This window comes from Bos indicus x Bos taurus, chromosome 6 (assembly GCF_003369695.1).
Source record: "Bos indicus x Bos taurus breed Angus x Brahman F1 hybrid chromosome 6, Bos_hybrid_MaternalHap_v2.0, whole genome shotgun sequence".
Classification (NCBI taxonomy): Eukaryota; Metazoa; Chordata; class Mammalia; order Artiodactyla; family Bovidae; genus Bos; species Bos indicus x Bos taurus.
In genome coordinates this window covers 4,813,072-4,839,593 of record NC_040081.1, presented here as the reverse complement: position 1 = coordinate 4,839,593, position 26,522 = coordinate 4,813,072, and the positions used below count along the sequence as shown (strand labels likewise).

The 26,522-nt window shown below is 38.6% G+C and overlaps 1 protein-coding gene across 9 annotated transcripts in view; it reads right to left on the bottom strand.

Annotated features, from left to right (window-relative positions):
• Positions 1-26,522, bottom strand: part of PRDM5 (PR/SET domain 5) — a 255,174-nt gene that overhangs the window by 104,941 nt on the left and 123,711 nt on the right. For all 9 annotated transcript variants that reach the window (XM_027543714.1, XM_027543706.1, XM_027543709.1 and 6 more), the window contains 3 exons: positions 22,598-22,682; positions 20,936-21,093; positions 2,052-2,145 (listed from right to left, as the gene is read on the bottom strand). In XM_027543714.1, coding sequence (XP_027399515.1) covers positions 2,052-2,145; positions 20,936-21,093; positions 22,598-22,682 — 337 coding nt within the window. The remainder of the gene's footprint in view (positions 1-2,051; positions 2,146-20,935; positions 21,094-22,597; positions 22,683-26,522) is intronic.

Below are 26,522 nucleotides of genomic sequence, written 5' to 3'. Positions count from 1 at the left end.
TTAAGTGAATCAAAATATTGGTTCCTGTACAAAAATCTCATCAAGCTATACCAAGGTAGTGCATACCTTTTTGTTTTCATATTTTAATTCCTGATTTTTAAAAGTTTATCAGAACTTTGAAATCCTCATGTGAGATTTTTTCTGATTTTTTTATTTTATCAGATTTCTTTACCTAAAATTTATCAGGAATTTTCCCTATCTTAAAACCAAGAAGCAAGCTAGCAACCTGCCTTTTGGTCTTCAGTGTATTAGGAAATAACAATAATGTCCAAAATAATTATGACAATTTATTCTTCATATTTGGAGCCACAATGCAGATGTAAGTTTCTAAAACAAATCTCATATTTTGAAGTTAAATGGGCTGTACCTTTTATATTGGATAAGACAAGATCTAGTCTTTTGTCCTCTCTATTTTAGCCATTTTTGGTTTTCCCTCTCTTTCAGCTCACTAGCCTTAAAGTGATGTTTACCTTAAAAGACACCTTTGCTCACCCATTACCCAAGGTGACCTTCCTGGCTAAATGTCTTGATGTGGCTTCATAAAGCCTCTGATTGATGCGTTGACCAGAAGATCAGCATCATGTGAAATACAGAATGCACAAGCACTGTCTACACTCAGTCATTTCATCTCAGTCTCAAGAGGGTGAGAACCAAAAAGCTGACATCAAAAATATCTGCTTCAAGTAAAGGCTTCTTGCTGCTACAAGAAATTTCATCCATCAAAAAAAATTTCCTGAGCATCAGACCAAGATCAGCCATGGAAATCTTAACAATATAAATGAGATTCCCTTGTCTGAATCCCTATTCTAAAATCCCTTCAGCTCATAACAGGTTTTCTCTTAATCAAATGACAGTGAAATGAGATGGAAATTTCTGGGGTTAATGACAAAATTTATTTCTTAAATGAATAGCTGTTCCTTATAAGGAAAATGGAAAGTGGTGCTGACAACTTCTCCAGAGCTGTAAGGTGACTACAGAATGACATGAAATCACAGCACTGTCTTTTCCACAGGAAAAGATGCAGTCCATCACAACTGTTACCACTCCATAAATATAGAAACTTCAGGATCTTCTTATTTTACATTTTAGATACTTTGACTTGACCAGAGAAAATTTCTTCCAAGATAATATCTTATCTGTACAATAATATGTCAACATTGATTGTTTTGCTTTCCTCAGAAATATTAAAAATTTAATCAGCATTAGAAATTACATGTTAGGGGATGTTCTACTGATTAAACAACTCAAATTAAAAGCAAGACATGTAAGTATTAGTTATGTTATACCATTTTTATTTAACTTTATATATAGCAAAGGAGATACACATCTCTGGTTACTTTAACATCTGAACACAACTCACTATAAAAGTTCATTTTGCAATTACATTTTCTTTAAAGTGTGGTATTCTAAAATCAGCTCTCAGTATAACTGCTAGACACACTTTCACGGTATATATGTAAATAACGTAATTCTCACTTCCTCTCAAAAAAATGCCCTTGCCAAAAGAAATAAGAAATCAGAGCAGACTAAATGATGCTTGAATGCTACACCTGCTCCCCCAACATGCTGCGCAACCCTGAGTGTATCACTGTGCTTCTCTGAGCCTCAATTTTCTCAACTCCCCTCAAATTAAGAGCTTAAACTAGACATTTACTCTGATTCTTTCCCACTGTAAAAGCCTGTGAACTAATAAAATCATGCCAGGTATCTGCATGTTTTAAAGAGTCCCTTAAGAATTACATTTAAAAGGGAACATAAATTTCTGTTTCAGAGCAAATTTCAAAGATATTTTATTGACCATGACATGTTTTTATACACAAGCTTTAAAGAGTGGGAAAAATGATATAAAATTATATGCCTCATAAAATGATTAATCTCAGCTTGCAAAAATAAAGCAAGAATAGAGGAAGAAAAGGTGAAAGGCAGTAATCCATTTATTTTTTAAGTTCAAAAGCAGATTACATAACTACTTTATAGTTCTGCTTCTGTGATGTCTACATTTTAATAGGTTACAATTCCTTTGGTCTTCATCTGCCAGGATTGTGACTTACTGTTATGTATAAGCAGGTGTCTCTGCAAAGAAAACGGAGTCCGGAAGAGAGCTTTACACTCCTCGCACTGGAATGGCCTCTCCTCCGAGTGGGTCTGCAGAAGGAAGACATCCTGAGTCAGCAGGCTCTAGAATGACCAGTCATTACAGTAACCAGAGTCTGGATTCACGATGGGAACCAGGAGAGAGAGGAAGGCAGACAACATCCTGTTTCTTCTCGGAACATTCTTCCATAAAATCAGAAACTCAAATACGCTGTGTTCACGGGAGAAAAACAACTGTGTTTTTAACTTCTCATATTAATTAGACACTTGATAACAGTAAAAGAAATTGTTCCTATAATCTCAAAGGCTAATCTAAATACACAATGAGCTTTCTCAAGATCTGCTTTGCAGAGTGAAATGACATGTGATTTCTCTAAAGCCTAAACCTCCTTTACCACTGGACAGACTTTATGCTGGTCCAATATTTTCAACAGAAAGGAAACTGGTGTGAGGGAGGCTGTTTCCATCCTTTCCCTCAACTTCGCTAACTTCAAATAATTTTCAGTCCTAAGAGCTGCTTTTCCCCTGAATTAAATTAGAGCATTTACTCATGTTATAATTAACAGCAGGTAAAATACATTATTTTTATTGAGTCAAATGTTATGCTAAACACTTTACATGAATTTATTTCACTTAAATCTAACAGCAATTTAATAAATAAAATGCTATTATAGATGAGAAAACTAAGGTTCAGAAAGTTTCAGTAATGTGCCAAATGTCAAGCAGCATACATGTGGTAAGCACCATTAATTACATGACAGACAAAAATATGTGTGTAAACAACAAACAACAGAAAACTACCTGCTAGGTAAAAAATAAAACAACGGTAAAAACAGCTTATCACCTCCCCTGTTTTCCATTACACATCAGTATTCACCCATTTGTTACAAATTCATGAAGAAAAATACATTCTACCATGGATGATGGCAAGATAACAATGCTCATAAATGCTAATATATATAAAACTGAACTATGTTCTCTTGTTAAAGTAAAGCATACAACTGATGGGCTGTGTCATGATACTTGAGGTATAGAAACAAAGGGAATAATTTAAAGAGAAATCACTTTATTTACAGCATATCTATTTATACATTTTCTTAGACTAATGGACATTATAATATTAAAGATATTAACATAATGTTAGTGAAAAAGGGACTGTTGTGCTTTGTTGACTATGAAAAATACACATAAAGCATGGAGGAACAAATATTTAAAACTCAGCATAAACTACAGGTGTTCAAATGTACTAGTTATAGAGATATTTAAATGAGAGGAAGGAATAAATACATCAACAAAATAGAACAAAGAGTTTCACAATACAAGATATAGGAACATTTAGTATAGGAAAATATGACATTTCAAATTTGTGTAAGAATACTGGATTGTTCTGGAGGAGGAAATGGCAAACCATTCCAGTATTCTTGCCTGGAAAACCTCATGTACAGAGGACCCTGGCAGACCACAGTCCACGGGGTTACAGAGTCAGACATGACTTAGTGACTAAACAACTGGATTGTTCAGTAAATGGTTGTAAGGCAATTGAGACATTCAGAAAAAATTAAGTTGTGCCTCTTCCCCACCTGTTACAAGAGACAAATCCCATTTCAATTCAGATGTTTTCTCAAATCTGAAGAATAAGATACTAGAAGAAAATAGTGAACATTTAGAATTCTTTCTAAGGATGGCAGAAATCCAGGTATTCAGATGAGAGAAAAAATTAAATTTAAAACTGCAAAGCAAAAATATTTGGGACAAAGAAAAATCTGCAACATAACCAAAAGTTTTAAATTGCTAATATAAAGGGTTACAACAAATTAAAAAGAAAACAAAAAATCTCCCTCCAAAAGGGCAAAAGGACTCTCCTCCAAATAGCACCCTTCACACGTCTTTCATTATTTATTTTGTGCCAAGTCTACAACATGCACTTTACGTCAGTCTTGTTTTATATTCTGTGATACAGTTGTGCAAAGAAAAGCAAATGTCCCCGCGCTCACTGGGCTCTTATGCTAGCAGAGAGACAACAACTAACAAAAGATGAAATACCAGACACACGCTACAGAGAAAAACAGAGCATGGCAGGAGGACAGCAGAGGTCTCAGAGAACGGGGAGCTAGTTTAAGCAGTGGCCATGGGGATTCTTGCTGAGAGGATGACATGTCAGCAGTATGGAGGTGGGGGAGCTGGGCCAGGGCTCCGAGGTGCTCCAGATAGGAAACCAACGGAGGCGAGTGTGATGGGAGCTGAGAGGACAATGCACAGAAATGAGGAGATGAGGTCAGACAAATGGGAAAAGGATCCAGAGAGATAAATCATGGAGGATGGTGAGTCCCCTGCAGGAATTGTGTGTTTCACTGAGAGAGACACAAAATGTATATAGTGTATTTTGAGCAGGTAAGAGGTATGATTCACTTGACATTTAGGATGCTAATAAGGTGGCTGAGCTGAGAAGAGGGTGCAAGGGAGACAAGGAAAAGCAGAGACACCAGAGAAGCAATAGCAATAAAGTAAGCAAGAGATGATTAAGACCTACACCAGGGTGGTAGCCACTAATCTGAAGAGAAGTAGGAGGCTTCTGGATATATTATGAAAGCAAGCAGGCTTTCAGAGGGACTTGGATATGAAACATAAGACACAGAAAGAAAAAAGCAAGCATGTCTCCAAAATTGTGACCTGAGCAGTGGTAGTATGGATCAATCATTAACTAATATATGAAAGAGCAGGAAAGGAACAAGCTCGGGTAAAAGATAAGGGGCTCAATTTTGGACGCCTTCAGATGACTATTAAGAGATGTCAACAGGCAGCTGAATATTTCACATCTGCATCACAATGGGTATAAAACTTGGGGATATCATATTACATACAGTATTAGTATTTCAAGCCATGAATGCAGTTAGAGAATGAAAAATTTAAAACAAAATATGACTTGTGGTCTATGAGACTGGCAAACATGAAGAAAATAGACATTATTTGGTGTTGACTAAAGGGTAAGACCAAGTAATCTCACATCTGGTAGACAGGAATGTAAATTTTATGAGTGTAGTGTGGCTCTATTTACAAAATGATAAATGTGTGTATACCTTTTGACAAATCAATTCCCTTTATAAATATATATATATGACAATTTTTGCACAACTTTTTTAAAAAGGAAAACTCATAAATGTCCATTGACAGACATAAACCTAGTTAACTAAATTCTAGTGACTGTTACACAAATACTTTTTCTTTGATATGGAAAAGCCTCCATAACATATTTTGAGTGCCAAAAGCACAATGCAAAGCATTATCTAATAGAATAATATTGATGGCACATACATACTCACAGAGAACAGGGTCTAGCAAGATGTTTTACAAAACACTTCTGAGGGTTTTCATAGTAAAGTGGACAGTGGTAATTGACAGAATTTTTGCTATCTTCTTCAGAGCTTTCTTTGATGTTCTAATTTTTCTACAATAAGTACATAATGCCAGTATAAAGAGAAGGAAACTTTCATTTTTAAAGCATCCACACTGGAAAGCAGGGTTGCTTTAATCTTCTAAAAATATGTTCCACGCCAACCCTTTCTTTCTCTTTCTCCAAATCAAGGACAAAACAACCTGTGGATATAATTTAGTTGCTTGATGATGAAAGAACTGGGGACAGCATGATGCCTTGGATCTATGTGAACCAAACCAGAGCCTCTACGGCTAGATACTGGTCTCAAGTCAACAGCATGTTTCAAGTAGTAAGCTGTCAGTGCAGAGCCTGGTGAATAAGCTCTGTTAAAAAGATCCCAGCACCCAACACCACCGAGCTGTGATGGCATAACTCATGAAAGTCTCAGCACTGTCTCACTTAAGTGAGGCCGTAGTGAATCACTCACTATGCCTGTAAGTTGTTGATAGAAGACGTCTGTCTCCAAGAAACATTTACAATTACCAAATAAAATTATACCTTTTAAAAGGTGTCTTACCCTTCAATTTTTCATCTAACAGAGTGCCAAACTTTCCACCAACTTATTAATCACATTATCCTTGAGTTACAAAATATCCTCCTTTTAAATGCCAGGTCACTGAGAAACCACTATCTGATGATGTAACAAATGAACTACTCCATGAAGTAGTAAGATGAAATTCATCTTTTATGCCCCATGTCTGATTACTGTTGCAGATGTAGAAAGTACATAAGAAAATGTGTTGCACTATTTATAACACTTGATAAAATGTCTCAAAATGCTTCAGAAACTTTATAACATAATTTTATAAAGCAGTTGACAAATTACCACATTTCTAGCCACTCAAACCAAACATTAATTTCATGAGAGCAAATTAACATTTTTATCAGGCCCATTCATACCTTTCATTATAAGTGATATATACTGCTCCAGAATTAACAATGTTACTGGAAATGACGTTTCTTTCAGTCATGTGCAAAGCAAGAAAACTACGACAAATTTGGAGAAAACACCAAGAGATAAAATAAAACTGGAAAAATATTCCAGAGGTATATGTGTTAAAACTATTCTTTAAAAAATCTCATTACTGAAGTCTGCATATTGTAAGTATATTACTGTTCCATTGGGTCACATAACAAACCTAAGGCTACATAAAACCTATGTCATCTGGTCATTTATAAGGTCTGTGGATTAAATTTTTACTGTAAGACTTACAACTGGCTTCCTTAAAAGAACTCCTCCTCACAAAAATGAATAGAACCTAAAGAAATATCAAAGAAATCAGTTTCTTTAAGCTCAGTATAGGAAAAGGTAACTCATTTCACACAGAATAGAAGGAGAGCCTCAAAGAGCCAAGCCCAGCCTTTTCATTGCTGGAAAGCCACAACTTATTATTACAAAGCCATAAGCCCAAGGCACCAACTACGGACGTGCCCACAGTCCATGGCACATCCTTCCCTCCGGACGGCAGGGGACTGGCGCCAGGAACCGAGAGGACACAAAAGTCTGAGGATACACAGGTCCCTTAGATAAAATGGCACAGTATTTGCATACAAACTATGCACATCCTCTCATACATTTAAAATCATCTCTAGATTGCTTGTGGGCTTCTCTGGTGCCTCAGCTCGTAAAGAAGCCACCTGTAATGCAGGAGACCTGGGTTCAGTCCCTGGATCAGGAAGATCCACTGAAGAAGGAAACGGCAACCTACTCCAGTATTCTTTTTTTTTTTTTTCTAATTTTATTTTATTTTTAAACTTTACATAATTGTATTAGTTTTGCCAAATATCAAAATGAATCTGCCACAGGTATACATGTGTTCCCCATCCTGAACCCTCCTCCCTCCTCCCTCCCCATACCATCCCTCTGGGCCGTCCCAGTGCACCAGCCCCAAGCATCCAGCATCGTGCATCGAACCTGGACTGGCAACTCGTTTCCTACATGATATTTTACATGTTCCATTGCCATTCTCCCAAATCTTCCCACCCTCTCCCTCTCCCACAGAGTCCATAAGACTGTTCTATACATCAGTGTCTCTTTTGCTGTTTCGTACACCGGGTTATTGTTACCATCTTTCTAAATTCCATATATATGCGTTAGTATACTGTATTGGTGTTTTTCCTTCTGGCTTACTTCACTCTGTATAATAGGCTCCAGTTTCATCCACCTCATTAGAACTGATTCAAATGTATTCTTTTTAATGGCTGAGTAATACTCCATTGTGTATATGTACCACAGCTTTCTTATCCATTCATCTGCTGATGGACATCTAGGTTGCTTCCATGTCTTGGCTATTATAAACAGTGCTGCGATGAACATTGGGGTACACGTGTCTCTTTCCCTTCTGGTTTCCTCAGTGTGTATGCCCAGCAGTGGGGTTGCTGGATCATAAGGCAGTTCTGTTTCCAGTTTTTTAAGGAATCTCCACACTGTTCTCCATAGTGGCTGTACTAGTTTGCATTCCCACCAACAGTATAAAAGGGTTCCCTTTTCTCCACACCCTCTCCAGCATTTATTATTTGTAGACTTGGATCGCAGCCATTCTGACTGGTGTGAGATGGTACCTCATAGTGGTTTTGATTTGCATTTCTCTGATAATGAGTGATGTTGAGCATCTTTTCATGTGTTTGTTAGCCATCTGTATGTCTTCTTTGGAGAAATGTCTATTTAGTTCTTTGGCCCATTTTTTGACTGGGTCGTTTATTTTTCTGGAGTATTCTTGCCTGGAGAATCCCAAGGACGGAGAGGCCTGGCAAGCTACAGTCCACGGGGTCTCAAAAGTTGGACACAACTCAGAGACTAACCCACCACCACTAGATTATTTACAATACCTGATATCAATACAATGTAAATAGTTGCCAGTGCACAGCAAATTCAAGTTCTATTGTTTGGAAACTTTGGAATTTTTTTCCCAAAGTCTTTCCATTTGCAGTTCGATTCAATCCATCAAAGTGGAACCTGCAGACACAAAGGGCCAACTACCTACCCTGAACAAGGCAAAGGGAATTTGCGAAAAGAGGAAATAATCCCAGGCTTGCAGATGAAGTCTTTCTTGGAGAGTAGCAGTTTAAGGGTCCCACTCAAGGTACTTCCCCCCTACATATTTCTTAACCAAGGCTGCCTCTAGCAAACATGGTGTTGAACATGTGACTTTTCAGGCTTGCGGGTTTGACCCTCAATTTAAAAGTTCTGCCTCTATATGGCCACTACTTACTACAACTATGCTAGCACCATACAGAACAAGTTATTCTCTCTTCCAAATGAAGCTCTTTGAATATCTGGAGACAGCAACCACGTCCTTCAGAAACTGTCCAGCTAACAGACACCTTTAGCTTTACTCAGGAAGACACAGCTTTCAGATGCATCACAGTAACTGTGAATCAGAATTTTCTGCATTAAGTAGGTGTCCTCGTGTTTATAACTCATATGTAAGAAATCACAGCAGCTATACTGGCTTCTCTGGTGGACAACTTGTTTGCTAGGAAACGTGGCTAGGTAAATTGGTAATCACGCACTGAACTTTATGTGACATCCAAAGAGAAATGAGTACAGATTCCTAAAGCAGAAACAGACACATACACAACAATGGATCAACTCCAGTCCCATCTAAAAATTACCCTAAAATTTAACACCCGTCCTTCTACAGGAAATAGTTTTCTTATAGTACAAATTCCTAGAAAGTAACAGATAAAGAGAACATAGAATGACAACAGGATCCAAATATTTGGGATAGAAACTAAAACGCCTGTGTGTGTGCACGCGCATATGCACACATATATTTAAACCACTACCCAATTCTCTGTCAACATCACTAGAGGACATAGTCTCAACTGAAACCTTCATAAAAACTAAGCAAAGCTATTTTCAACATAACACAGATGCAAACTGAGTCAAAAGATTAAAGCTTGATTCTAAACTGATTATGGTTTCTAACTTTAAATATTCAATATGGGATATTAGGTTCAAAGCCTATTTTTTACTGAGAATACTGTACTTCAGCATATCTTAATTATAACATATAGTTCTCATTTGTACATTTCTCATTTTCATTGGTTCAGGTTTGTGGTATTTTCTAGTATAATACAAATTGCTATAGTAGAGAGAAGAGTATCTCTTTTGAAAAAATGTTAAAAATTTCCATTTAACTTACCTTCTAAATTTATACTACCTACTCACTAATATTTTTGCATTACTTAAAATTCATTACCTTGGGTATTGAGGGTTCACATAACTATACTGGCTGCCTTCATGCTAAATCTCCCTCCCCCGTGTCTATGAGTCACAGACTTTATTTTCAAAGTTTTCTCTTTTTTCCTCTCTGGGTGTAACCAACAATCACTAAGTCTAAGCTATGGCTGCTGCTGCTAAGTCGCTTCAGTCGTGTCCGACTCTGTGTGACCCCATAGACAGCAGCCCACTAGGCTCCTCTGTCCCTGGGATTCTCTAGGCAAGAACACTGGAGCAGGTTGCTATTTCCTTCTCCAATGCATGAAAGTGAAAAGTGAAAGTGAAGTCGCTCAGTTGTGCCCAACTCTTAGCGACCCCATGGACTGCAGCCTACCAGGCTCCTCCATCCATGGGATTTTCCAGCCAGGAGTACTGGAGTGGGGTGCCATTGCTATGGCTAACCTGAGCTTTTTTTTCAATCCTCTTTTACTTAATCTTCTAATAGATCCTTTGGGCTGGAAAACAAATCAACCCAAGCTTGGCAGAATTTCAGGTAGAACAGAAATGGAAGGGATAAAGGAAGGATCTCAAGGTTGTATGAAATTAAATCTTTTAAAACATGAAAAAATAAGAAATATACTGGTAATGGAGAATTTAACAATAACAGAGGAAAATGAACTCTTTTTACTTCCTGCTTTTTCTACCCTGAACATTTCTGAACCAAATCATTTTCAAGAGCATGTCCATCAGCAGATGAATGGATAAGAAAGCAGTGGTACATATACACAATGGAGTATTACTCAGCCATTAAAAAGAATACATTTGAATCAATTCTAATGAGGTGGATGAAACTGGAGCCTATTATACAGAGTGAAGTAAGCCAGAAGGAAAAACACCAATACAGTATACTAACGCATATATATGGAATTTAGAAAGATGGTAACAATAACCCGGTGTACGAGACAGCAAAAGAGACACTGATGTATAGAACAGTCTTATGGACTCTGTGGGAGAGGGAGAGGGTGGGAAGATTTGGGAGAATGGCATTGAAACATGTAAAATATCATGTAAGAAACGAGTTGCCAGTCCAGGTTCGATGCACGATACTGGATGCTTGGGGCTAGTGCACTGGGACAACCCAGAGGGATGGTATGGGGAGGGAGGAGGGAGGAGGGTTCAGGATGGGGAACACATGTATACCTGTGGCAGATTCATTTTGATATTTGGCAAAACTAATACAATTATGTAAAGTTTAAAAATAAAATAAAATTTAAAAAAAAAAGAAAAAAAAGCATATATATGAAGAATTTCTGTCATGAGGAGCTGTTTTTTAATATACGATGTTGATTTCCAGGAAGATAAAAAGGAAGTGGTGATAAGATGTCTGCTTATTAATATTAACTTTCCCATACACCATGTAAGAGAATTTTGAAAAAGGGAAACTACAAATCAGCCTTTGTTCAAAAGATATTAAAAAACATTATAAACTGCAACTATTAAAATACTCTGATATTGCAAGGGAATACAGATTAAATGGGACAGAATGGAGTGCAAAAATAGATTTATTTATATGAGAGGCATTCATCATGATAGCTCGGTTATGAAGCAATATTTCAAACATCAGACCTAAAAATAAAGTATTGATGGATTAAAATACCAATTAAAAAAGAAACAAAACTTTTAAACGCATTAGTGAATATTTGCATCATCTTGGAAAAGGAAAGAAGACATAAAATTCAGGAGCTATACTCAGAAGTCATAAACTCACAATCCATGTCATACTTGAATATATAAAAATGTAAAACTTCTTTATTCAAAAAATGCAAGTTGATAGATGGGGGAAAATATTACAAACAAAAACAGCAAAGTGCTAATATTAATCTTTATTGGGCTCCTAGAAATCAATGAAAAACAACCAAATAGGCCAGTAGAAAAAGGACAAAGAGTACCCACCAGCATTTCTCAGAAGAAATGGAAAACAAACATAAAAAGAATAGAATTACACCTGCTATTGCTAAAATGTGATGAAATATCACTTGTCAATTTTCAGACTGAAAAAAAGGCTGACAAAACAGACAATTGTGATGACACAGATAAAGGGCACTTTCACCACTGCTAAGTGAAAACAGAGCTTTTTCAGAAGACAGCTAGGCAGGAGTGATCAAAATTTAAAGTAAACTTGCTATATGACCTATCCACTCCATACCTAAGATCTACCTGCATAAATACTCTTGGCAAACTTACCAAGTTTTATGTAAAAGGATGTTCACTAAAGTATCAAATAGTGATGGTCATAAAAAATGAATAGCTTTATATGAATCTACCCGAAACACTCGCCAAGTCTAATGTTAAGGCAAAGAATAAGGTCTTGAATGATACCTGTGTCATAAAATCATTTACATTTAAATATACTTTTCTCCCAGATGGGCAGCAGTGTTTTTTCCAGTTCAGTTCAGTCTCTCCACTGTGTCCGACTCTTTGCAACCGCATGGACTGCAGCACGCCAGGCTTCCCTGTCCATCACTAACTCCCCAAGCTTACTCAAACTCATGTCTGTTGACTCAGTGATGCCATCCAACCATCTCATCTTCTGTCGACCCCTTCTTCTCCCAGCTTCAATCTTTCCCATCATCAGAGTCTTTTCAAATGAGTCAGCTCTTCACATCAGGTGGCCAAACTACTGGAGTTTCAGCTTCAGCATCAGTCCTTCCAATGAATATTCAGGACTGATTTCCTTTAGGATGGACTGGTTGCATCTCCTTGCAGTCCAAGGGTCCAAAAGTCTCAATAGTCTTTTCCAACACCACAGTTCAAAATCATCAATTCTTCAGTGCTCAGCTTTCTTTAGAGTCCAACTCTCACATCCATACATGACTACTGGAAAAAACATAGCTTTGACTAGACGAACCTTCATTGGCAAAGTAATGTCTCTGCTTTTTAATATGCTGTCTGGGTTGGTCATAGCTTTTCTTCCAAGGAGCAACCGTCTTTTAATTTCATGGCTGCAGTCACAATCTGCAGTGATTTTTAGTTCAGTTCAGTCGCTGAGTCGCATCCAACTCTTTGCGACCCCATGAACCACAGCACGCCAGGCCTCCCTGTGCATCACCAATTCCTGGAGCCCACCCAAACCCATGTCCATAGAGTTGGTGATGCCATCCAACCATCTCATCCTCTGTCATCCCCTTCTGCTCCTGCCCTCAATCTTCCCCAGCATCAGGGTCTTTTCCAATGAGTCAACTCTTCGCATCAGGTAGCCAAAGTATTGGAGTTTCAGCTTCAACATCAGTCCTTCCAGTGAACACCCAGGACTGATCTCCTTTAGGATGGACTGGTTGGATCTCCTTGCAGTCCAAGGGACTCTCAAGAGTCTTCTCCAACACCACAGTTCGAAAGCATCAATTCTTTGGCGCTCAGCTTTCTTTATAGTCCAACACTCACATCCATACATGACTACTGGAAAAACCATAGTCCTGACTAGACAGACCTTTGTTGGCAAAGGAATGTCTCTGCTTTTTAATATGCTGTCTAGGTTGGTCATAACCTTTCTTCCAAGGAGTAACTGTCTTTTAATTTCATGGATGCAATCACCATCTGCAGTGATTTTGGAGCCCAAGTAAAGTCAGCCACTGTTTCTACTGTTTCCCCATCTATTTGCCATGAAGTGATGGGACCGGATGCCCTGATCTTAGTTTTCTGAATGTTGAGCTTTAAGCCAACTTTTTCACTCTCCTCTTTCACTTTCATCAAGAGGCTCTTTAGTTCTTCTTCACTTTCTGCCGTAAGGGTGGTGTCATCTGAATATCTGAGGTTATTGATATTTCTCCCGGAAATCTTGATTCCAGATTGTGCTTCCTCCAGCCCAGCGTTTCTCATGATGTACTCTGCATATAAGTTAAATAAGCAAGGTGACAATATAAAGCCTTGACGTATTCCTTTTCCTATTTCGAACCAGTCTGTTGTTCCATGTCCAGTTCTAGCTGTTGCTTCCTGACTTGCAAACAGATTTCTCAGGAAGCAGGTAAGGTGGTGTAGTATTCCCATCTCTTTAAGAATTTTCCAGTTTTTTTTTTCTAAGCTCCACCCAAAAGAACAACCTCTTACACAGAAACACCAGCGTGCAGAGTGGAAGTTCCTGGCCATTCACTATGGTGAAGGAGGTGCTCTGAAGTTATTACTGCATTTGAAAACTTCCCATCCAACCTCACACTCCAGGCTGTCTTCTCCTATTCCCTTTCTCATTTCAATGGTCACCTTTCCCAGTTTCTTCCCTACCTTGCCAACTCAGTCACCTAACCACCTCTAACTTACACCTTTCCATTTCTAATATGCCCTACTCCAATCCATGACAGTGACTTAAAGCATGTCAAAGGCCTTATGCTGAGGATAAACACTGAATTTTACTCAAGACTAGAAAATATTCTCCAGGTACTAGGATCACCAGCCTTTAAATATAGAAGCAGATGCATAATAATGAACAAATAGTTTGTACAAGGGTATGGTCTTTACCATACTTGGGGAAAGCCAGGGCCATCAGCTGAGCCTGCTCAGTCCCTTCCAGGCCCTCACTGACATGCAGTGGGCAGGATTCTCACCTAAACTGCACACCTGACCACCCATGCATTCATGCATGCCCTCTGGGGGTTATTTTCATACAATGTCTGCTACAAATGATAATAAGCAAGACAAAATTAATTTTTAAAACAGAATATTTCCCTTTGTGGTTTTAAGAAGGCTACTGGTGTGCACTCAATCAAGCAGGTCAAGTGAGGTGAACTCAGAACCCTGGGCTCGGCTAGGCTGGTAAAGAGCAGACAGCAAAGGCGATATTCCACATAGGTTGAGCTCTGGAGGTGAGGAGGCGGCCTGAAGCTTTCAGGCACAGGCAAGAATCAGAGGCTAGAGGTTTGGGAGGCAAGGCCTTGTGCCTACAGGAGCCAGGGGGAAGAAAGCTCTGAAGAACAAGTGATGCTTTTGTTCTGGCAAGCACCAAGGTACAGGCTTTAGCTGATGGTTCTTCAGTTAATATTTGGGGGTTGGGGGAGTGGAGGAAGTAGAAGCAAGTTGGGAGGGAGGTTCCTCTGTTAAAGCTCCTCAGAGGATAAAGGTTCATCACTGATTTGGCAGTAAGTGAGCTACATTTCAAATATGTAACTCAGAGCCTTTCAGAAAAGGGTTCAGAAAATTAAAACAGTGCAGTTATCTTCAAATGAAAGGTCTGAAGAGTTCTTAGATATCTTGGGCTGATAAACTCAGTGCAGAAGGAATACAACAGTAATTTTTCAGTGTATCACTGATCTCTAGTATGCTCATAAAGTCAAGAAAGAGAGTGCTCAGAATGGCAAAATTGATGCAACACATATTACAAATATAGATTTAGAGAAATCACTTCTCATATTACAACTACTATAACTAAGAACATTAAATCTTATTTGGGATAATCTTTTCATAAACCTTTATTCATTCAGAGAGTGTCTGCCACATTCAAAGCACAATAAGGTCAGTAGGTGCTGTGTGTCAAGCATCTGTCTTCAAAGCTTACTGTCTAGTTATAGGACATACGGTGTTTTCATTGGAAACTATACAATGTTATCTCAATATCCATCTAAGAAAAACAACTTAAATATGGTAAGCAATTTGCCATTAGCTAAACAAGCTTCAGAGAAACATCTCTATCTGTTGTTTCCCTCTTTCAGATTCAGTTCCTACATGTCCCTTAGTCTAAGCATCTCATCACTGTAAACATGCTTTCTAGATCACAAAAACAGGTGATTCTGGATATATACTATCTTAAGTGAGCCACCAGCTACTTCACCTACAGCTCACTTGAAGAAGAGAAATTTGATGCCAAGTTTAAGGAAAAAGTGGTTGTGATGGAATAACTGAACAACTGTCTTTCAATCTACAACCTGGCACCTTCCTTAACTGTCAAACATTTTTTTATTATGTAAAATGTATGCTACATATTATGGTTTTAGAATCGAATCCATGATTTCTTTATGGAGAGACTTGTCCTGTTTTTTTTAAGGTTTAATAAAATATAACCTGAGCAAAGTCTGACTTGCAGAGTTTTTCAAACCGTTTGATTATGACCCAAAATATAATTTTTATATCAAAAAGATATACATATATACAGCTACTCACACACTCACGTATTATTTCATTAAATGACTCTTATTCTCATATTTTCTATTCTATTTTTGTGGCTATTGATGACCCAGTAAATTATTTCAAGACCCACAAAGCAGTCATGGCCCAGAACTGGGAAATCACTGGATGAGATATTAATATAAAAGATGCCCAATGGAATTATTTTCAGAGAGGTCTGTGACCAGAATCCTTCATAGGCCTCTAGTGTTCATCCCTGGAAGGTTATGTAAAATGTCAGGAACAAAGGTCTTTTATTTGAATAGACGCAGCTCTGCCCCCCAAAGAGCTTGTTTATGAACTTAGTCAGGACAAAACCTCTCTGTACTCATTTCCATCATCAAGCAAGTAGTACCAGTTCCAGGATCAAGATGGTTCAGGCCACCCAGACACGCCACCCACCACAGGAGGAGGAGAGCACTGTCCACTCCTCTCAGTCTGGCTTTGCATTAACTTTGATAGGGACAAATGGAGGTTGAAGAATAACTAGTTTCTGTTTCCTGTGGTTCTAAGACATCTCTGTCCAATAGTGATTTCAAAAGTTACAGAATATAGTTGGGTCCAGATAAACAATCTTAATTTTAGGTAGACCCTACAAAATTCATTTAACCTTGTAATAAGGTTAAGTGATTGTCACAGAGGATTAGGGAAAAGAAAAACTAATTCTGACCTACTGAGCTTATATAACTGGCAAAAAGACGTATCCATCTCTTTGCGACTCTATGGACTTGTAGCCTGCCAGGCTCCTCTGTCCTTGGGATTCTCCAGGCAAGAATACTGGAGAGGATTGTGATTCCCTTCTCCAGGGAATCTTCCCAATCCAGGGATCAAACCCAGGTCTCCTGCTCTATAGGCAGATTCTCTGCCATCTGAGCCACCAGGGAAGTCCAAGATGACGGAACAAGTAACTAAGATTTAGAAATAGAAATCACTCCTTCAGAACTTCCCTGATGGTCTAGTGGTTAAGAGTCTGCTTTCCAATGTCGGAACATGGGTTCAATCCCTGGTTGCAAAACTAATGACACAGGGCAATTAAACCCTTGCCACAACTAGAGAGAAAGCAGGGCACTAGAACAAAAGAGTCCACCTGCCACAACTAAGACAAGATGCAGCCAGAAGTAAACAAACAAACGCGCATCTTTTAAAAGATGACTGCTAATCTGACAAAAAATAAAACCTATCTTAAAACGGAAAAAGAAGTCTCTCAGTGCTCAACATTCCCCATCACTTATCACCCCTTATAAAACAATCACTCCTTTGAAACTGCATGCCATACTGTCATAATCATAATGAAATATTCCCTTTTCATGCAAATCTATATGTAAAAGAATCAACTAAATAAATCAAATAGCTATAATAAAAATGCACAAGTTACATAATCAAAACCTCAAAGAATAATTCATTTAAAATAACCAACTTTGGTCATGTTACATGATGAAGACTGTTCTTTTAATGACCTTTTTTTCTGCTTTCCTTGCATATTTTTACTTTTTATTTTTGTAACTGGCCATTAGTGAATAATGATGGAAGAAAAGGTTGATTTGTTTCTTTCACCATAACTTTTGATAAATATTTTAGACATTTTCACGTAACCATACCAAATACATGCTAGGATCATAACACGGTGAGAAGCACACTGTCCACATACCAAATACATGCTAGGATCATAACACGGTGAGAAGCACACTGTCCACACACCAAATACATGCTAGGATCATAACACGGTGAGAAGCACACTGTCCACACACCAAATACATGCTAGGATCATAACACGGTGAGAAGCACACTGTCCACACACCAAATACATGCTAGGATCATAACACGGTGAGAAGCACACTGTCCACACACCAAATACATGCTAGGATCATAACACGGTGAGAAGCACACTGTCCACACACCAAATACATGCTAGGATCATAACACGGTGAGAAGCACACTGTCCACACACCAAATACATGCTAGGATCATAACACGGTGAGAAGCACACTGTCCACACACCAAATACATGCTAGGATCATAACACGGTGAGAAGCACACTGTCCACACACCAAATACATGCTAGGATCATAACACGGTGAGAAGCACACTGTCCACACACCAAATACATGCTAGGATCATAACACGGTGAGAAGCACACTGTCCACACACCAAATACATGCTAGGATCATAACACGGTGAGAAGCACACTGTCCACACACCAAATACATGCTAGGATCATAACACGGTGAGAAGCACACTGTCCACACACCAAATACATGCTAGGATCATAACACGGTGAGAAGCACACTGTCCACACACCAAATACATGCTAGGATCATAACACGGTGAGAAGCACACTGTCCACACACCAAATACATGCTAGGATCATAACACGGTGAGAAGCACACTGTCCACACACCAAATACATGCTAGGATCATAACACGGTGAGAAGCACACTGTCCACACACCAAATACATGCTAGGATCATAACACGGTGAGAAGCACACTGTCCACACACCAAATACATGCTAGGATCATAACACGGTGAGAAGCACACTGTCCACACACCAAATACATGCTAGGATCATAACACGGTGAGAAGCACACTGTCCACACACCAAATACATGCTAGGATCATAACACGGTGAGAAGCACACTGTCCACACACCAAATACATGCTAGGATCATAACACGGTGAGAAGCACACTGTCCACACACCAAATACATGCTAGGATCATAACACGGTGAGAAGCACACTGTCCACACACCAAATACATGCTAGGATCATAACACGGTGAGAAGCACACTGTCCACACACCAAATACATGCTAGGATCATAACACGGTGAGAAGCACACTGTCCACACACCAAATACATGCTAGGATCATAACACGGTGAGAAGCACACTGTCCACACACCAAATACATGCTAGGATCATAACACGGTGAGAAGCACACTGTCCACAGCAGAAGGACCGAATGTGCTTTCCACTTTGGAAATTACAGGCATCGTTGTTTCTATCCTTCCCAAGACATCATTACTACTTTTATATGATTTATGGCTAAAAGTATGAGAGATGGTACAAAGATCCTGTGCCAAATTCCCATATGGCATATAATACAAGCCAAACTATGAAAAACTTGTAAATGCGGGGAGATCAGATTCATCAAAGAAAGGAACAAGAGGGTTCCAGAAAACTGAGCAGGAAACTAGCCAGATAATTTTTAATAGGCATGTAATTCCAAAGGAGCAGTAATGAATGTGGTCCTGCCTCTGAACATACAACGCTTGAGTTAAACATAAGGGCAGTCAGCAAGAAATTAGGCAGAGATGATTTGGTACACTATCAATCAACCCTATTTATTCTTTCATTAATCTGCCTTTTTTTTCTTTTTAGACTGAAGCTGAAATTGATATTATAACTTCTTAAATGATTTAAAAACAGATAAAATTATATGTTTGGAAAGCCCCAATAAATACTAAAATAACTAAATTACATGGGATATTGCAAATAAAAAGGTAAGAAGCTCTTTGAATACATATATGTATGTTGTTTAATACCATCATGAAATATGTCAACCAAAATTAATAAGCAAGTGTTTACACATCACAAATTTAAACACACATTTCTAAGATGTTGACTGTCTTTGCACAGATTTCCTGAGTTCAATTCAAACATTATTTACTATCTACAGAAAATAGATTAGATAAAACTAACATTCTGAAACAAGAACTAGAGTAACGGTAAAGTGTAGGAAATGCAAACAAAATCAATAGAGGAAATAAGAGATTATAACTTGAGGGTTTTACTACAAAGGAGGGAAGCTAGAGAGATCCTGCTGAGAAGCTAGAGAGGTCATGCTGAGTTGATATGGCTCAAGCAGAAAATAAGAGAACATAAAGCTGGAAAAGGAAGCCGGGGTCATGGTGCAGAGAACCCCGAGTGACAGGGAAAAGAAGACAGACTGTACGTAAATGCAAGAGTGATAGAGCTGTGATTTGAACAATTTATCTAGTTGTCTGAATAAGTAAGAAGTGATTAAATATCAAGAAGCTGAATGAAATGGCTATTAAAGTGATGAAAATGAGACATGACCAGGACGTGAAAATGGTAAAGCAATGATTATGAAGATGGTCAGACAATGGAGAGGGCAGAATCTTTAAGAATTAGCTACTAATTCTAAAAAAGGGTTAAAATTAAATAAAGAGATAGGGATAAATACAGGATTTTGTCATTAATAGAAATTAACAGACGCTTCCAAAAGTGAAGTTATCTGTGTGTGTGTTAGTCACTCGGTCGTGTCAGATTCTTTGCAACCCTATGGAATACAGCCCACTTAGGCTCCTCTTTCCATGGAATTCTCCAGGCAAGAATACTGGAGTGGGCTGTCAGTTCCTTCCTGCCATTTCCTTCTCCAGGGGAATCTTCCCAACCCAGGGATTGAACCCAGGTCTCCTGCATTAAAGGCAGATTCTTAACCACTGAACCACCAGGGAAACCATTATCTGGAGCATGCTAAATTCATTAGGTCAAAAAGATGCCCAGTTATATATCAAACAAGTAGTGACAAGTGCGAGCCTAAAGCATGAGATTAACAAAATAAATCATTTGGAATTCATAAGTACAGAGTTTGCAGCATAATTCATGGATGTACTTGACATAGAGGACACAGAATAAGCCTACAGCCAAAGCATCCAGGATAATCCTTTGGGAACTCAGAGACCAAAGAAGCGTTCAGAGAAATTGGCAGAAGACCTAGCAAAGTTGCTAAAATGCCACCACAGACAAAGAGGATTTCCAAATGGTAATATGAACAAGAGTGTCAAACTTTAAAGAAAGAAGGAAGAGAAGATTTTGCAATTATTACAATGCTGGAAAACACTGGATAACACGTTGCCTGTTAGGAGAATCATTTCAGAAGAGAATTTAGACAGATACAAAGCCACAGTGGGGATGGCCCGAGTGGTTAGAAAGCAGAAGCAAGATATTCTCCAATTATTTCGTATGTATAGCCTCAGATATGCCTCAGACAGTCAAAACTTCTTTAAAAGATAAACAACTGACAACTGTATCGGCCAACCAGCAAACACATTTATAACATTAACAAGCTTTTACCTTCTTGTGATTCTTGTAAACATTTCTGTGAGCAAACCCCTTTCCACAGAGCTTGCACTTGTAAGGTTTATCTTCACTGTGTATCACTTTGTGGGCACCCACTTGGTCAAGCCTCTTGAAAGATTTATTACAAATCTCACAATTATAGGGTCGTTTTTCTGTAAAAAAAAAAAATGAGTGGAGACAATCTCATATCTATACAGGTAAAGGATAAAAAGGGAAACAGCCTTCCTTGCCTTATTAATTCTTATAGACAAGTCAACAAAAATATCATTCAAACAACTGGAAAAAAGTCTATTACCCAATCCGTTAGATATATGAGCCAACTCAAAACTCACGGAACATGAGCTTGCTCTTTTACTGACATATTCTGCCAACTAAATGTATAAAGTAGCTTAGGTATAAAGATGAAGTTTTAATTCAAGGAAGAAATTCTACTTCCAGATGAAAACCCTGCTGATTGGTATGAGCTGAGGTCAGGGTCACAACTCCAAACGTGAAGGGCGAGTGGTCTGACAGAGATGGAGGTGAAGGACAGACCTGCCTCCTGCACAGCCAAGGGTCCCATGAGGCCAAGCTTCCAACCTCAGCAGGAATTACACACTTAGGTTGCTGTGTAAAACCCGTATGTATACAATATCCATGTAATGTTGACAACTAGATTTTTCAAGCAAAGCATATCTGAAGGCCACCAGTTTTTGATCTTCTATTTTCATTTGCCAAAAATATCTGTATCTGTTTCCAGATAAAGTGGCCATTCAAATACATCCTGACTTCAGTGGCCTCAAAGTACAGACATTCTAAACTTCAGAGACTTCATTAAGCAAAAGTTACTTTCAGAGCTGGATGTTTTTAAGTCTGTATAACAGACCTATCATTCAAACATGCTTAAAATGAAATTACAGCTTTGAAAACTTAAGATTCTCAAAATGTATTTGTTAATTTCTCATTAACATTTACTAGTACCTAGGTTACAACATGAATGTACCTAGAAATGTTGGGACTCTAATTATTGAATCCCTGCTAAATGTCAGACACTCTGCTGGGTACATAGGTACGTAGATGACCTCATTTAACCTTCACAGCAATTCTGAAAGGTAGGATATCTTTACACAGATGAAGAACATGGAAACTAAGGCTCAAGGAGGATCTGTTGCTGTTGTTCAGTTGCTCAGTGGCGTCCGACTCTTTGTGACCCCATGGAGTGCAGCACGCCAGGCTTCCCTGTCCTTCACCATCTCCCAGAGCTTGGTTAAACTCATGTTCATTGAGTTGGTGATACTATCCAACCATCTCATCCTCTGTCATTCCCTTCTCCTCCCACCTTCAAGCTTTCCCAGAATCAGGGTCTTTTCCAGTGAGTCAGCTCTTTGCATTAGGTGGGCAAAGTATTGGAGCTTCAGCTTCAGTCGTAGGAGTACATAACAAATTAAATGATAAATCTGAAGATTTTTTATTTCATTTAGTCCAACCACATTTGCTTCAGAAATAAACTAAGGTCTAGAGAAGCTAAGTAATTTGTTCAGAATTATGTGGTCAGTCAGTGGCCAAGCCAGAACTAATAGCCAGGTCTCCTGATCACCCACCTCTCAGAGCTCCTAAAGATAACAAGGTGAAGCTTTTGTACTGATGTCAGTATAAATGGAAAAATATGTGTTTTACCTGAGTGGGTGATCATATGACGCTTTAGCTGATTAGCTGAAATGAATTTCTTCATACATTCTTGACAATCAAATATTTCATGAATCTGCCAAAGGGTAAATTAACAGTTAACCGGCTGAGCCACAAAACTGTATAGGACTCAAGTATAAACATGTGGACAGTTGCCATTAAAATATCTAAACTATGCATTATAATTTAGCCCTGATTTGTTCCCATTATCCTATATAAGAAACTGAAAAATGCAATAGATGGGGAAACAGTGGAAATAGTGTCAGACTTTATTTTTTTGAGCTCCAAAATCACTGCAGATGGTAATTGCAGCCATGAAATTAAAAGATGCTTACTCTTTGGAAGGAAAAGTTATGACCAACCTAGACAGCATATTAAAAAGCAGGGACATTACTTTGCCAACAAAGGTCCGTCTAGTCAAGGCTATGGTTTTTCCAGTGGTCATGTATGGATGTGAGAGTTGGACTGTGAAGAAAGCTGAGCACCGAAGAATTGATGCTTTTGAACTGTGGTGTTGGAGAAGACTCTTGAGAGTCCCTTGGACTGCAAAGAGATCCAACCAGTCCATCCTAAAGGAGATCAGTCCTGGGTGTTCATTGGAAGGAATGATGCTGAAGCTGAAACTCCAATAGTTTGGCCACCTCATGCAAAGAGTTGACTCATTGGAAAAGACCCTGATGCTGGGAGGGATTGGGGGCAGGAGGAGAAGGGGACGACAGAGGATAAGATGGCTGGATGGCATCCCTGACTCGATGTACATGAGTTTGAGTAGACTCCAGGAAGTTGGTGATGGACAGGGCGGCCTGGCGTGCTGAGGTTCATGGGGTCGCAAAGAGTTGGATGCAACTCAGCGACTGAACTGAACTGAATGAACATAAGTTACCTAGTAGAACATGATCATTAAAAAATGTAAAACTGTATGATATTTAAATATGTAAAACAGATGACCTATTTTTGAAGTACATAAAAAGTTTATACTCTGTAAAAAATTATACCTAATATATATTAAGTCTGTTATACACAAATTTAGACTTGGAAATATGCCAAAATTTGGCATGTTTGGAATGGATATGGATATGGAATGGAAAAACTTGCCATTAAAAATATTCCCTTTCCAGTAGTCAACACGACTTAAAACTTAAACATATGTAGTAAAGATCTAAATATTAATTACCATGAAAGACAAAGATATGATTCTGAAAACTCTGAGTGTAGCTCACAATATTCCCACAGGACAGTAGGCTAAAAATCTTCAAGTTTTATTAGTTTTTATGAGTTTCATCAAAAATATATATATATAAGGGCTATAACTTTAGCAATCAGCCAGCTAAATAAAGGTTACAACTAAGTTCAGCTCTTTCTCTCCCAGATACTAAATTAGAGAAACTGGATAGGCAGTATGAAAAGAAGTTTAGTTTGTTATCATAACTATGTAAAAAGAGCAATGTGCTGCCTAATATTAGAACTGTTGATCATCCCAATGAAGAAGAGCATCCTAGTGTTTTGCTGAAGACTGAAAAATCGTCTCGGTGAAGTGGTGTTTTTGTTTCAAACTCATTCAAGGTAGAGCTCACAAAACTAAACCTCATACAAGCACTGGCCATTCTACAGGACACCAAGATATTATGGCTATCCTTGCAGAATATCTAAGGGCCACTACAGAGTAAAAGTCAAGGGAGAAGACCCTGAACTGGTACAGCAATGAATAAAGAGAGGAGGACTGGAAAACAGCTCCCCTGACCTAAGTGACCACAGAAGAACTCAAGACAGGGACACGCAGACGACGACACCGGGAAGGGAAACAGAAGCTGGTGCAAGGCTGACAGATCCCTAGTCTGCGGTGTGAGTCTCAATCCTATACCCAACCACATGGCGGTCTGAGGCTGCCATCAGCCTTCTGCTTCTGTCAGGTCTGACTCTTGGCGAGTCAGTGAACAAAAATGGGAAAAGCAGGGAAAAGATGAACAAGACAGAGCAGAATGAAGTCATTCCACTGGACTCTGACGTAGATCCTTGCTTATATGCAGTGGCTTCTAACCTTGAAGGGAGATGTACAGGGTTCAAAGAGTCCTATGGTTCCTCAGAAAACAGGGTGCGCTGTACACAAGTACTGAGAAGGCAAGGACGACACAGTACAGAAGGAAGCCTTCAGTCTAAGAAATTTTAAAGGGTACATCTTCAACCATCAAAGATCCTCACAGCATGATATGAAGTGTAATGTTTATTTAAAGATAGTAAGAACAGATTCATATTCTTAAACTCTGTAACATATATCTTTTACAATAAGCTATAAACTCATGACATGCCTTCTGAGACATACATAAGTGAAAATGTTTATTTTTATTTTCAATGTTCTATTTATATTAGTATATACAAATTTAAAATTATTTATCCATTCAAAAATGGTAGCTGCTGCTGCTGCTAAGTCACTTCAGTCGTGTCCGACTCTATGCGACCCCATAGACAGCAGCCCACCAGGCTCCCCTGTTCCTGGGATTCTCCAGGCAAGAACACTGGAGTGTGTTGCCATTTCCTCCTTCAATTCATGAAAGTGAAAAAATAAAGTGAAGTCACTTAGTCGTGTCCGACTCCTAGCGACCCCATGGACTGCACCCTACGAGGCTCTTCCGTCCATGGGATTTTCCAGGCAAGAGTACTGGAGTGGGGTGCCACTGCCTTCTCCTATGGCAGCTGTTAAACTACTACAAAATATACTGGTTTACTTAACTCTCATGCCTTTCATGGAGAAGGAAATGGCAACCCACTCCAGTATTCTTGCCCAGAAAATTTGATGGACAGTGGGCTACAGTCCATGGGGTTGCAAGGGGTTGGACAGGACTGCATGGCTGAGCACACACAGCTTTCAAAACATGAAACATTTTTAAGGGTTGAACTGAACTTTGATATTTCTAGAATTATAAAAGACAATATTCACATGAAAGCACTTTTGTGTTGACTCTCTTATTCATAGTGGAAAACTCAACCAAAGCGATTTTCAAAACTCCTATAAAAGTTTAATAAAACAGATTTAAAGTGACAATGATACTAATTATGCCTAATGCTAAGTAAAGCATTTTATAATATGTTTATAGCTTACTAAATTGATATGAAGAATAACAACCATAATCTGATGTCCCAAATTAAATAAGTTCCAAGAAGGATCATACTATATCTTATTGTAATATAGGACAGCACATAGTAATATAAAGAATTAGTCTCGTCGTTTTTCAGTCAAAGTTGTGTCCAGTGTTTTGTGATCCCATGAACTGTAGCACACCAGGCTTCCCTGTCCTTCACTATCTCCCCGAGTTTGCTGAAACTCATGTCCATTGAGTCAGTTTTGCCATCCAACCATCTCCTCCACTGTCACCCTCTTCTCCTCTTGCCCTCAATCTATCCAGTATCCAAGTCTTTTCCAGTGAGTCAGCTCTCGGCATCAGGTGGGGAAAGTATTAGACTTTCAGACACAAAGTCAGTTCTTCCAAGAGTCAAGGGTGATTTCTTCCATGACTGAAAGGTCTGATCTCCTTGCAGTCCAAGGGACTCTCAAGAGTCTTCTCCAGCACCACAGTTTGAAAGCATCAATTCTTCGATGCTCAGTCTTCTTTACTGTCCAATACTCTCATTTGTACATGAATACTGGAAAAACCATAGATATGACTACAAGGACCTTTGTCAGCAAAGTGATGTCGCCCCCATTTTAATATGCTATGTTTGCTGAAATCAGACTGGTTATATTCTTTGCAGTCAAAGAAGGAGAAGCTCTATACAATCAGCAAAAACAAGACTGGGAGCCGACTGTGGCTCAGATCATGAACTCCTGACTGACAAATTCAGAATTAAATTGAAGAAAGTAGGGAAAACCATTAGACCATTCAGGTATGACCTAAATCAAATCCCTTATGATTATACAGTG